The sequence below is a fragment of the Rousettus aegyptiacus genome, unplaced genomic scaffold, assembly GCF_014176215.1.
Source record: "Rousettus aegyptiacus isolate mRouAeg1 unplaced genomic scaffold, mRouAeg1.p scaffold_m13_p_12, whole genome shotgun sequence".
Lineage (NCBI taxonomy): Eukaryota > Metazoa > Chordata > Mammalia > Chiroptera > Pteropodidae > Rousettus > Rousettus aegyptiacus.
In genome coordinates, this window is record NW_023416287.1 from 36,766,629 (window position 1) to 36,781,761 (window position 15,133).

Consider the following 15,133-nt stretch of genomic DNA (forward strand, 5'->3'; position numbering starts at 1 on the left):
TACTAACATCTTACATAAGTATGGTACATGTGTTAAAATTAATGAACCAATATTGAAACATTATTAGAAAGTCCACACTTATTCAGTTTGCTTTAGTTTTTAACTTAATGTCTTTTTTCTGTTCCAGGATTCCATCTAAGATATCACATTACATTTAATTGTCCTGTTTCCTAAGCATCCTCTTGGCTGTGTTTCTCAGACTTTGTTTTGGATGGCATAGACAGTTTTGAGGAGCAGTGATCATATATTTTGTAGCATGTTCTTTAATTGGGATTTGTGTAATGTTTTTCTCACGATTAACTTTTTATTTTGTATTTCTATTCCTGGAATGAACTACTCTTAGCTTTGATATATGATCCATTCCCAATATTCTTGGATTTTGTTTGCTAATGCTTTATATAGGATTTTTGCTTATATGCTTTTAAGTAATATGGACTCTAATTTTCCTTTTTTAATATGCACTCTATCTGATGTCATTATAAAGGTAACACAGATTAGATAACAGAAGTTAGGAAGCTTTCTGTCCTTCTAGTGTCTGGAACCAGTTGGGAAAGAGTTTCTTCTTTATTTGAAATTTCAGTAAAAAGTCATTGTCCTTTATTTTTATAAATATTTTCAAATTAACCAACTATATTATTTTAAAATTTTATATAGTTCTTGTAGTTCTGTTCCCCTCATCACCCCCAATATTTTTTCCTTGATCAATCTTGCTTCTTCATCGATTTTATTAATGTTTTTAGAGTGGTTTTTGATTGCCTTCTCTATTGCTTTCTATCATATTTGTGTATGTGCTTAGCTTTCTAAGTTCCTTTTTTATTGACATCTATACATTATTCTGCCATTCTTTTCCTAATTTTTTAATAGGACTCTTAGATCAATATTTTTCTCTTTTAATATACACATCTAAGGCTATACATTTTCCTCTATATAAGTCTTCAGCTTACATTCTAGAACTTTTGGTATGTAGTTTTCACTGTAAATCAGTTTGAAATATTTTCTAATTTCTAATTTAATTTATTTTTGGACAATTTATTTGAAGTGCAGTTTTTAGTTTCTTAATGTATTTTTCTTTTATTATCCATTTGTTCTTAATTTACTTCATAATATTCACAGAAGATAGTATAGTTTCAAATCATGACATTTGCTGAGACTTGCTTAAAGATCTAGTTTGTCAATTTCTGTAAAAGTTCATGTACTTTTAAAAAATCACCTGTATATTTTAATTAAGTTCAAAATTTTATATATATATATGTACGTACAAAATATCTCCATTCAACACACAAATATTTCCATTCAATCAAGATTAACGGTATTAAGTAAGTCTTCTCTAATTATTTTGCTTAACTTATCAATTATTTAGTTGATATTAAAATTTTCTACTATGAATATGGCTTTATCAGTAGTTCCTTATAATTCTGTCAAATTTTCCTTTATATATCTGGGGGCTATGAAGTTCATATAAATTCAGAATTACTGCTGTCACTAATAAATGTTTCCTACTTTAATGTGACTGACATATGGATAACTAGACATGTGTCTCTCTTCCTATCTATCAATGTATTTATTTACTTAATTTGTATCTTCTTTGCTGTGCTTCTCTTGAATCTTTGCAGAGTTTTAAAAGTTGTGTTCCATCTCCAACACTAATCCCCTTTCTTTATTTTCTTACACCATTTGTTACTAACACAATATTCTCAAAGTTCTATTCCTCACAAATTTTCTAAACAAACAAAGGGAAACTGATTTCTAGGTAATTATCAATTCCCCCGTGTGTCATTTTGAGTATATATGGTGTTAGTGTTTTTAAGGCCTATCTAATCCAAGAAATTGAAGCACCATTTGTGGATATAAGGAAGTCAAGTAGAGGAATGACAGGAACCAATAAGAAGCAAGGAGTGAATCTGACAAGGAGTCATGGCAGATCCATGAATGGTCTATGTTCCCCCAACACTGCACCCAAGACAGCTATCTAATACTAGACATTAAAAGATCCCAAGACATCGAAAGAAAAGAGTTAATAAGGATGGCACACCGTGTCAAGGAATAGCCTTATCCAAACAGGAACACTGTTACTTCTTAGAGGAAAAATTCATCTATATTTCCCACATAAGTATCATACTCTACTGAGGAGACACAATAAAAAGTAAAGATCCAATTCAAAATGGAACTCTTAAACAGTATATCTAAAAGACAGGAGTTAGAGAGGACAAAAAGCTAATTATGGGCCTCTTAAGTTCTCTGAAGAGAGACTCATCCTCCTAATGTTTAATCTGTAAGGTAAGTGTAATACCAAGCATCTGTCAGTATGAGAAGGTATGCTGAAGCTTTAATGAATGTTTATAAATCAACGTAAGTCCCCAAGTGAAGACACAGCATAATATGGTATTTATTTTTCCCATGAAAAATGCCATGATGTCTTTAATCCCTTGAAAGGTAAAAAATGTAAGGGGATTAGATGATTTATAGTTTTGTTGCATCCCCTACCCCAACCCCAAATATGTAGCCATCCAAAACAGGAATTAGCCCCAGCATTCCAATCACCCTGGACCTGTGCTTGAGTATCAACTCTAAGTAAACATAGACCAGGCACCTCATCACCTGCAATTTCATAGCACCTGCCACCTAATACATTCTCAGTTATGAAAGGACTCCATGTGTAAAATGCTTCAATACTATTTTGCTCTCTGAGAAATTTATACCTCAATGATAAAATCTTAGGTGACTTCCCAACATTATCAAAATATGGTGAATCTTTTTGAAGTATTTGAAATGATGGCACACTCAATATTACCATGACAAAATTTTTTTAATGAGTTGAAATGTTTTTACCCAAAATTATTCTACTCGTGGCATAAGTAACAGAACAGATGCTGACATTTTACATGTAGATGGTTCTACAATGAGGCAGTATTTAATTAAAAATGGGATTTGAGAGATTTCAGAAAATTTCATGTTCACCCTAAAAACACCAAATATTTAGTTTTATTTTCTTTTTCATGAGTAAACTAGCATGCTAGCCTAGTATCTTTTCATTTAATTATTACTAAATGGCAAAGGGACATTTACAATTTTTTTTATTAAACTGGGAACCCTTGAAAGCAAATAAATTAACTTTCTCCAAATATATATATGATTTTAACAGATTAATATAAAGTTTATAACTCTGCAAACATGCAAAGGATTTTAGCCATTAACTAAATCTTGGTAATTGGTAAAATAGGCACTTATGACCAAATGACGATTTCACATAGCTGCAATTTTATGTAGGCTTGGTAGAATGTTGAAGAAATACAGCTGGCACTTTGGAAATGAATTTCCCTTTTCACTTGAAATCTAAAGGCACAAACCAAAAGGCTCAATTGGAAACCTTAATTCTGGTACCAGAAAAATCAAACCTGGACTTCGAAGATCCAAAGGGAGAGGTAGCAGGTTGGCTGGCATTCTGTTGGCCACCACTACAGCCTGACCCTCCTCTCCTTCCTCATCTGCTTTTTGTTGTTGTTGTTGTTGTTGTTGTTCATTTTAAAGATTTCAGAAGGTGAGCAACTAATCCCATGGTAATTATCATTGTTATTTTTCTTTATAATATTTCATGTCTTCAGAGCAGATCAAAGCCTGATGAAAATTCCAAAAATGTGTCTAGTGGTAGACAACATTGACAAACCATTCCCGCAAAAACAGCTTTCGTGGTAAGTAACTGTGAATGTAATTCACATGCAGAGCTATAATTAAAAGCAGAAGTAGTAAAAGGATTTCTATAACAGCATTTGGAGGCAGGGCTGTGATAAATATACTAAATAAAAAAAGATTTTGAAACTTAATCTTACATATTTTTATTATTAAAAAAGGTCAAAATATAATCTCTGTATTCACTAAATGAAACAATAGCCTGCCAACTTAAAGCTTATCCATTCACTGATTCAAGTATTTACTGAGTGTTCCTCTCCTGCCATGCGTCATTCTAGGAGCCAAGAATCAGTTGTGAATACCACCAAGCTTATATTCCAGTGGGAGAAGACCACTGACCCCCTCCCACTAAAACAAAATGTTAGCCATCATTTTTTGCTAAACCTATCTTAAAACCTATCACTGACCTGACAGGAACCTGGAAAGAAAAGAGCACCAAAGCTGGCTTTTACTCTTTAAGGTTTTGCCACCCTTCAGAAATTTTTAGTTTCTCTGATAAAGAAAGTTTTAATTATGCTGAAGTTGAATTCATAATTGATACTTCTCTTATCCATTTTTTTAAAATCTCATTTAAGAAAACCTTCCCCACCCTAAGGGCTTAGACATTTTTTAGAAAATATTTTCATCCAAAAGTTTTTAGAATTTCTTTTTCATATTTAAGTATTTTACCCATGTGGAATTGATTATGAGCATGGTGTGAGGTAGGGATTGCATTTCATTTTTTTTCCATATGGCTAAATACTTGTCCCACAGGCTTTGCTAAATAATAAATCCTTTCCTCGCCAGATCCAGAATGCCACCTCTTTCATAATATCATGATTCTGTGCCTGTATGGATTCAGTTATGTATTTTATAACACATTCTACTAGTCCACTTGTCTACCCCTGTGATTAAAACTTTCTTTAAATAAATTTCATAGCACTTATCACATTATTTGTCATTATCAGGATGTCTTCTGTCCTCTTGATAATCTCTTAAATCAACTGTGGCTATGACTTATTCATCTTTTTATTTCTTACAGCATCAAAATAAATATTTCTGGTTTGTAAGCTTATTCACTAAATGAGATGAGGTCAGTAGTAACACTGATTCTTAGTCATAGATCATAAATATTCCTCAAAATCATTACCTCAACAGAATAAAATTTACACATATATTAACAATATTTCCTATTTTCTGTATTCCTGAAGCTCTGGCATTTGGTGCCTCCAGGCGGGGAAGGGACTGCCCCTCAATGGATAGCTACTAATTCTTAGAGATAGTAAACAGCTTAACCAGGAAGAGTACCTTTCATATGCAAACTACCCAATCCACAGCTGTACCTCCCAACTACCTCCTTTATCGAGCTCTTCCACATCAAGCTAATATAGTGTCACCTGTCATAGTCACCCCAGGGCCAGGTACAGAGCAACCAGGGACAGCATCTATGGTCCAAAGTTTGCTGAAATTGTTCAACCTAGCCAATCCTAAATCTGCTTACCCTGTCTTGCTTTGCCTTTCTCATAGAAATGACAACAAAGGCTGTTGCCCAAGCTTTCCCATTTCCTTTTGCCTCCTGACCAATCAATCCTCCCCTGTGTAACCTCACGCCTCCTGTTTCTAGAGACCTGTGAGTATAAACTTCTTCCTTCATGAAAATTATTTTCATTTCTGCATTTATTACTGGACCTGATTAAAACAAATGCCAGGTACATTTTGAAACAAAGCACAATAAATTAGCTGTTATTTTCAGCAAACATGAAATGATTTAAATGAAAAAGCAAATATAAAACTGAATTGTTAGCTTGCCAGTGATGAAGGAATTTAAGATTTTAGAAGGGATTTATTGTTCTAAGCATTTGAAAACTGTTGGTAGGATTATTCAATGAGAAACAGATACACTGAAATTATCTGATCACTTTCTTTGCGTGTCCTAAAGGTCAGGATAATGTGGGGTGTTTTTCTTTTTGTACATTTATAAAGAAATTGTTCTCGTAAGAACAGAAAGTTAAATTCAGAATTGTGATAATCCTTAAACCTTATCATATTACAGTTTGTCCTTTTCACAGATGACAAGATGAACTATTGAACTGAGAGTACTGACTTATATTAGTATTTCAAAGAATAACTAAGTATTTAGAGGAGTTAATCACAACAGAGAGTGTATCATATAAAATTACTTCACACAAGTTTATTAAAGTGAGCTGTCCCATGTATACTTTGAAATGAGGTCAAAATTAATCTTTCCAAAGGACGGACAAAAAAAGTAATTACTCAACTGTCTTTCTTTTCAATAAAAATAATTAAAACTAGTTTTTGTTTAAATAAGTCAACTTGTTGAAGATGCAGTACTGCCTTCAACAGTACCACAACAATAAGTCTGTATATTGGGCCTAAAGAAGCTATTTATTCCACAAATACAGTAATGATTCTCAAATAGTTTGAAGGGTTTTACAGCTGTAATTTTAACAGCAACATAGTGGAAAGGAGTACACATAACACTGCATCTGGAAACTAAACACTTTAAAAACCAGTACCAACTCTGGTACTTACCACCTAGCTAGACAACCAGGTCTCCCTGGGTCTCAGTTTTCCCATCTCTAAAACAGAGTTTGTAAGACTTGGCCTGCTTACCATATGGAATCAAAGAGGATTCAAAGTTCTTTGTAAACTGTTAAATCTCATATAAATTTAAAATGTTATTATTCAAAATGATTATCTATAATTATATACATGTATATAAAGAATTTTAAATCACTTTAAAAAGAATACAAAATTTGAGAAGTACATATTGATACCCAATAATTTATAAAACTAAGCACATGATTTTGACAACCATTTTCTCATTGCCTTTGCAAGGCTTCTACCATTGGCAGTTCTGAATACATAGACCAAAAATGTCCAGTCTTTTAAGGACAGCACTACAGCATTATAAGGCAATACATTATTCACTTATAGCCAACTGGTCTGTTTATCTTTGTTTATTATTCTATTCTTAATTAAAATACACACATATTAAATACATATTAAAATCATACTTCTTGGTTTTATCTATCTTACAGATAAAAGATTTTATCCAACCCATTTTTCTACGTAAATTTTATTAAGTTTTAATGTTACTGCATCAATAATTTCCAAAATATCAGAGACTTTGGTTAAATTTTATATTATAATAAAAACAAAAGTTTGCTGGGTTAAAAAATACTACGGTAAAACCTTTGCCTTTATTTATAATTTTAAAATTATTTTTTAGCATTTTAATAACATTTTTATTAAACACATACTTTATAGCTTGTTTTCATGAAAGATACTTATTTGTAAACATGACTATGGTAGACCAGGAAGGACTTGGCTGTGGTCAGCATTTCCCACACTGAGTTCCTCAGAACACTAGTCTTTCCTGATACTTAACAAACAAAGCAAAACAAATATCCAACTCCTCTTTGGTGTCCCCATTCTCATCAGCCCTGTCACACAGGTGAGAGAGCTGAGCCTTTATGAGGCTTGCAGATCCAGGGTCACACAATGTGCATGTGCATGTGTATATATGCATGGACGTGAAGACCTAAAACTGCAGAGTGCTTCCACACACACTATTCTGTGCACTACACTTACATGTTCATTCAATTATTCCTCCAACAACCTTTAGGAGGGACTAATATCCCTATTTTACATAAAAGAGGTTGAAGGACAGAGAGATTAAGGGACTTGCTCAAAGCCACCCAGCAATATCTAGGCAGAGCCTGAATGAAGACCCAAAAAGTTTGGCTCTATAACCCATGCATGAATCTTAGAAATACAAAGCTCAGGGGATAAAAAAGTGCAAAAAATACAGAGTATAACACCATTTTTTAAAAGTTTAAAAATATGATAAATTTGATTGCTTCAGAACACAGATATATGTGGTAAAACTATAAAGAAATCAAGGGAATTACTATAAAAATTATTGAGATAGTGTCACAGGATGACAGGAGGAGGAGAGAAACTTAAGGCGCTATAGGAAACCTCACTTGTTTGGGAGCTGTTCTATTTTTTTAAGTTGTGTCTTAGGCTCATTGTTGCTCACTTTACTATTGTAGCCTAAAACTTACAAATATGTCACAACTTATTTAATATGTATCAAGTATTTTAGAGTAAAATTTCAAAAAATTATTAATCGGTAAGCTATTCAAAGTCTTAAACTTATCCTGGATTGATGACCTTTGTAAGGTGGATAAATCACTTCTGTTTCCAGAGTAAAGCAAATTTGGTGAGGATGCAAAGGCTTGAGGGATCATCACTTCCTCCTGTGGTGGACTGTGGCTATAGGCATGGCATGCTTCCTCCACTATGTGGCCACTGTTTTAGAACCCTTTCCATACACTGCTCAGAAGTCACCACTGATTATGAACCGGTAGTTGGGTCTGCCATGACCAATTTGGTTGGAGGTGCCACTCGCATCATCACTGTGCTAAAGAATCCTCAAAGTTCTTTCAACTAGGAAACTCCAGGATCCCCCAACTGTTAGTTCCAGTGCCTCCTTTTCAAAGACACAATTACCTGTTAAGTTTGAAACATCGGTGGGACTCAGTTGTAACCAATGGCGGGCATCAGAGTCAGCCCCAACATCTGTAGGAGTGTTCAGTTCTGCATCTTCCTCACAGGTCTGCCATGGGCTCATGGACAGCTCTGCCTCGCTGTTATAGCCCAAAGCTGTGTCACTGCTCACACTTTCACCTGGCACAATGGAAGAATCAAAGTGTGAGATAACTAACAGCCAGAAATCACAATTACCTACAGGCAAGTAAACGGCTGACACAGCAGAAATCATTCAGAGGGTAGGAGCTCAAGAGGGACCTGTGTGGCACTCTTGCTCAATGAAACAAATCTAAGTGCAGGGCATTAACAGTCATTATGAGCTCAGTCATTATGAGCACTATATATCACTCAAGTGGCATTCTTTTCAAGGGGTCTTCAACTCAGCTACTTCAAGTATCCTAAAGATTACATCAAGGCCTTAAGTTTTCTACTGAAACTTAATTCAACTACTAAAATGGGGCTGGGTAGAAGAAAAGGGTGAGAATTGATTCCACCACAAAAGCAATCTTATTCTGTCTGCTAGAAGACCTAAGGAGCCTGATGTCTATATCTCAACCCAGGATGAATCACCCAGAATCACTGCAAAACATTTTCTTCAATAGAAATTCTCCCCTTTATATACTAAAAAGTTGCAAGCTGTCATAATACAATGATGCTTTCAAAAGCTATTAAGCCTTATAGGACGATTTTGTCTGACACAAAACAGACCTAGACGGTCTATTTCTCCAAGTCTCTTGTTTACTACATAACAATTTTATGTGTCTACTCTGTCTGCTCACTCTTCCAGCTGCTTTTCATATCTGCTGCTGACAGTTTCCAGCCTCGGTGCTTCTAATCAGCTGTTTTCTTTTAACTTGCAAAGAACTGAAAGTTGTCCCAATCACCAACCTCTTAGGTCCCTAATTTCATTTCCACAGAACACTAAGCCAACAGGGTCTGAAGGTGGAGACCCAGAAGAGCCTGCCACAGCTCACCAAGAACTGCCCTGGACCTGAGCTGTTTACTTCCCTGTGAAGTACTTGCTTTGAGGAAAGCAGAGTATTAGAACCACATTTTATAGTATATAATGTGTCAGGATTCTAACAAACTTTATTTTTTCAATATGTATACTATACTACTGACTTCAATGTACTTTTGAAGTTGTTGGTGTTTTTTCCTCATAACCTGTGGGAACTTTCTGAGACAGATCATTTTTCCTTCTTGGTCTATCTGCTCACCTAGCCATCTGCCTTGGTTTTGCCTTCCACCTGGAGAAAGGCCCAGGGGTGGAATGACAGGCCTCTAAGGTACAAGTAACTGGCTAGAACTGTTTTTTTTTTTTTTTTTTTTTTTTTTTGCACATGTGTACTAACTATCAGTCCTGAGATTCCAGGAATAAATATGTACCACTTCACAACCATGTCTCTTCAGACTATATCACTTAAGTTAGAAAGGAAAAAGAAAACAAAATATATGAACTCAGAATTTGAATGAACACAGATCACATTTCTTGGAACTTACTCTTTTGTTTTTCCCTACATTTTCCTTGTGTCTGTTGTAAATCATCTTTTAAATCCAATTCAGCAGAGCTGCTGCTTCTTCGAACTAAGATCTTCAGACAAAAAGAAATAACACATTTGTTACAGGAAAGTTTTAATTTTTATAAGATTGTTAAGTTTCTAGCCCACATTTCTAAAGAAAAAGAAACAATTAAAATAGCAACAACAACAAAAAAATGAATCTAATTTTCCATTTGAAGGATATGTGTTCACAAATGACTATAAATGAATTATAAATTACTCAAAATCTGAAATTTATGGCTTCTCCTTTGTCAACTGACATCCAATTAAACTGATCTACTGAGAAGGAATGCCAACTTATATGGATAATTTTATTTTAAAGTTCTATTTGCTCCTCTGAGCAAGCGCACAGATATAGTGAATGTAATTCTCCAAAAGGCCTAAGTTATACATGGATGGTAAGTGTGCTAGCAGGAAAGGCATAAACTCCACCCAGACTTCTCTAAAGGTTACTCAGTGCCTCCTTGTTAAGTGTGCAACAAACTTTCTTGAGTACTGCTCGACACTGGACCTTGTACTAAATACAGAGCACTAAACCATTTAGAGGCTATCTGCATCCTCTAAAATTTATGCCTTGCTTGGAGAGACAAAACATACACAAATTACACAAAATGATAACAAGGTACATAAGCAAAATATGCACATAAACTCTCTCTAAAGGTATGCAGAATAAAGTGTTACCTTAATTGGCTCATAGTTACAGGACAGCTGTTCAAGAAGTCAACAGACATGAAGTGGTAGAGAGAAGGCAGGAGGGGATTCAAGGCAGGAAGCACTGAGTAGTAACCAGCAATTTCTATGTGCAGGAAAAGAAGCTGATTATAGCAGGCCATGCAGGGCAGTCAGGTAAAGAGGAAAAAGAAAATGTATACTGCTTCCTAACAGAGGCAGCTGCCAGTGGGCCTTCAGCATCAGGTTTAGGAATTTCAACCCAATATTGACAAAATGAACAACTGTATTTTCCAGACAATAGCTTGTTATTAAAAACATGAGCAGAAATCTGAGTGGTTGTCTGTGGGACAGAGTTAAGAAGAAAATTGCTATGGAACTGTTATGGTAATTCAGGAATAAGCCTGTAAGGCTTCTAATGGGAGAAAAAAAGATAAATAAAATGCTGCAGAATGACAGAAAAGAGCTTATAATTAGCCATATATGACAGTGGAATAAAATTAAATGGCAAAAGAATATGAATCTAGCAGACCATGAAAATGATGGTGATGAAGGAAAGGAAGGAAAGATGATGGACAAAGGAACTTGAGAGAGTTTCTGGTATTTTAATTTTCATCTTTGAGTTGCATATTCAAAGAGAATGTCCTATAAGTAGGCAACAAAAATCCAGGACTTTGAGACAGAAGATAGTCAGGAATGAAGATGTAAATTTAAGGTCCTTTAGTATAGAATATATAAAAATCCTGTATTCAGCTGGCCAACTAAAAGGATGAATATTAAACAAGCAAACAAATGAGAAGGACTAAGATGTATAATTAAAGACAGGATAATTATTAAGCTATAAAACAAAAGTAAGTCATAAATACTTAGAAGACTCACAGTATATGAAAAAGTATTACAGAGTTTTAAAGAAGGATGATACATATCTAATGTAATAATGGTAAAGTATCCAGATATTTCCTTAATTGAAAAGAAGAATGTGGTCTTTTCTGCTTCTGACTGAGAAATGAAATGTCCTCCAACTACAGAACTAGATCTTACATAAAAATTTGGATTACAATTTTGGACTCACAAGAAGTAAAATAAAACTCCAAGTGATCTACACCCTGCTCCCTCCAAAACAAAAAACCAGAGCAGTGAAATGGGGCTATCTCAAGCATAAATCTATTATCATTGCCAGTGGCAAAAGAATGGAGACTCTAAGATTAAAGTAGCATTCCCTGCTTCCTGAAAGAAATAAATGCAAATGTTGTCCTGCTGGAACTCCAGCACTTCGGACATCCAGGTTTTCTGTAAATTAAGATCGACCAGGTTGGAACTCAATCAACAATTACCATACACCAAAGGAAATAATAAATCACCATGCACAAGAGTCTCAAAAGCAACAAAATGGAATTGAGACCCCCTCCCTAGGATTTCAGATAATCAGACAAAGAATTTAGAATTGTAATGTGGATTTTTTAAAGGAATCAAAGATGAAATCACAAAAATGAACAAGCAATAAGAGATTAGTTGAAATTACAGATATACTTGAAAAGAATCAACTTGAACTTTCAGAAGCAAAGGGTATGACTGTTAAAATAAAAAACTCAATGGAAGTATTAAACAGCAGATTACATGAGTAAAGAGAGTTATTGAACTGAATGAAAGAAAGAGCTGATGAATTACCTAGACTTAACCAGAGGACCAAAGAGAACAAAAAATAAGAAAAAGGCTTAAGAGACATGGAAGACAGAATGAGAAGGTATAAATATATTTCTACTCAGAATTCCAGAAGAAAAGAGAGAACAAAAAAGAGGCAATATTGAAGAAATGATTACCAAGAATTTTCCAAAAACAATGGAAGGCAGAATCCAGATACTTGACACATAGCATATATCAAAAAGGGCAAATATAAAAACCAAAAGAAACTGCATCTAAATGTACTGTAGGGCAAATGAAGGACAAGGACAAAGACCGACAAGGAACAACAAATAGGATGAGTGGAAGACTTCTCAATAGCAGCACTGAAAGACAAAAGATAGTAGAAAAATAGCTTCCACTAGAATGGGAAGAGGAAGGGAGAAAAAGTGGAGAATTACAGTAATTAAGACTTTGCAGTATTGTACAGAGAAACAAAGTAACCAATAAATCAAGATTAGAAGCACTAAAATAAAGCCTCAGACATCTAGAAAACAGCACATATGAGAGAGAGGTGGCATTTCAGATCAATGAAGGAAAAATAGATTCAACAAATGGGACCTAGCATAAGTAGTTATCCATGTGAGGGGAAAAAATTGGATCCCTACCTCACTCCATACATAGGAATAAATTCCAGATGGAGGGAAGACTTAAATGAGTAGGGAAAAACTGAAACACTTATAAATATAAGGTAATATTTTTATCCCTGTGGAGTTGGTATTTTAAAATTTTCATAAATTCTAACCATAAAAATGTTTGATAATCAAGAATAGCAAAATTAAGAACATACATTCATCAAAAGACACCACATAGAAAGTGAAAATATAAGTCCCACACTGTAAGATATTTGCCAGAAACAACCAAAATAGGATCAATATTCAGAGTATATAAAGAATTAGTATAAATTAAAGAGAAAATGACAAACAAATCAATAGGAAATGGTAAAGACATCATTAGACATTTCACAGATGAAACACACATGATCAGTGAACATTTGGAAAGATTTTAAACTTTATTAGTTATCTGAAAAATACAAAAATGAGATTCCATTTTCACCTACTTGACTCGACATTTTTTAAATCTGACAACAGCCAAGTGCTGGTAAGAATGTGGATGACTGGCAATTCTTTACAGAATGCAGGCATAAATATAAGTAGTGCAACCACCTTGAAAAACATACATTCTCTTGTAAAGAAGATCATTCTTCTAGCCTGAGACTCACAAATTCTACTCCTAGATAGCCACCACAGAGAAAACCTTAAACATGTAGATCTTGAAATGCATACAAGAATGTATATAGCTGCATCTTTCATTAAAAAAAAATTGAAAAGTCTAAATGTCCATCAACAAAAGAATGAAAATAAATTGTGGTATATTCATAGTAGAATATTATACAGTGGAGAAAACTTAATGAACTACAGCTGATGTCATAATGTAGATGAATCTTAGAAACACATTAACGTGTGAATAAAGCAATACTGCTGCTTTTATAAAGTTTAAAAATAAGGAAAACTAAAGGGTGTATTGTTTGGAGATACATACACATAGAGCAAAATGACAGAGCAAAGCAAGGGCATGATGAACACAAAGCCAAGAAAATTCTGCTCTCTGAGGGGACAAGGAAGGAATTTACATGCCAAAGCAGTGCTACTGGAAATGTTCTAGTTTTTAAGCTAAGTGGTAGGTTTGCGGGTGTTTATATAATTGTTGTAATATGCATATATAATACACATATACATACAGGATATACATATATAGACTGATATTTTCTCTTTTAAAAAATAAAGACATAAGAAACTTTATGCTGGTTATTTTCCAGGCAAGGGAGAGGCTTTCTCTTTTTATTTTGAACACTTCTATAATGTTTGCGTTTTCTATGAATATGTACCATATTTTAAATAAATGAATAAACAGGAGTTATCTGCATAAATGAGTTATGAGCTACTTTCAAATTTTCTTCTTTATATTTGTTTTTTAAAATGGTATTTCACATATTTTAAAAAAAGAAACCAGATCTTTGTAAAAACTCACTTATCTAGTAACTCATGTCAGATGGAGGCTACTACCTAAATGATGCCAAGAACAAGGAATCTGTATGTTTGAAAAGCAAGGATAACTGATTAAAATTACAGATGGCCACATACACACCCGGCAGTAAATTCCATTTCATGTTAATTTTTTTTCTATTTTTGCAATGTGACTATAAGTTTACATAAAAAGCAAGCAAGACTTTAAATGGTTTCAAGACTGTTCAAGCTTATGACCTGTCTAAATGGAAAAAAATTTTAAAATAAAAGTATTACCTCCACTAATAAATTTATTGTGATAATAACTTACATGTTTATTTTTAATGAAAAATTGATTTGGTTAGAAAATATCTTACTGTTATTCCTTCATGTTCATTCTTCATATGTCCTTTATTCTCTTGAAAAGGCTTAGGCTCTGAAGAACTCAAATTCTGTGCATTTTCTACCGTATGACCTAGAGATTTGGCAGAAAAAATCAACAGTTCAGATAGTAAAGCTGGAAAATAATATTATATATAGGTAATTACTAAATTTAGATATTCTAAAATACATAAAAACAGGAGTCTGGCAAACTGGTCGCCAATGGTCAAGTCCACACTATAGATCTGGTCTTTTGGGTCCACAGGGAGCTTTTAAAGAGGATTGAATGCTACTCAGTGTGGCCAACAGGTCCACTTAGCATATTATGTTAGCACAGGGGAGGGCAAAAAGACCTGCTCTGGGGGCCTTGGGAAAGGAATCTCAGAGAAAAGCTGTCTGAGTTAGCCAGGTGAGCTGATGGGAAAAAGACCAGTGAGGTGGCTCAGTATTGCTTGAGAATAAAGACTGATGAGAGAAAGAACAAATCCAGAATCAGTAATATTACCACAAAGCCTGTAAACATTAAAAATATCTTAAGTAGATTTTATGAATAATCTGGGACCAATAAATTTGAAAAAAACATGAGTTTAACAA

The 15,133-nt window shown here is 34.0% G+C and overlaps 1 protein-coding gene across 5 annotated transcripts in view; it reads right to left on the reverse strand.

Moving 5' to 3' along the window:
- RALGAPA2 (Ral GTPase activating protein catalytic subunit alpha 2) overlaps positions 1-15,133 on the reverse strand; it is a 284,872-nt gene that overhangs the window by 155,518 nt on the left and 114,221 nt on the right. For all 5 annotated transcript variants that reach the window (XM_036229723.1, XM_036229721.1, XM_036229724.1 and 2 more), the window contains 3 exons: positions 14,536-14,633; positions 9,745-9,835; positions 8,206-8,382 (listed from right to left, as the gene is read on the reverse strand). In XM_036229723.1, coding sequence (XP_036085616.1) covers positions 8,206-8,382; positions 9,745-9,835; positions 14,536-14,633 — 366 coding nt within the window. The remainder of the gene's footprint in view (positions 1-8,205; positions 8,383-9,744; positions 9,836-14,535; positions 14,634-15,133) is intronic.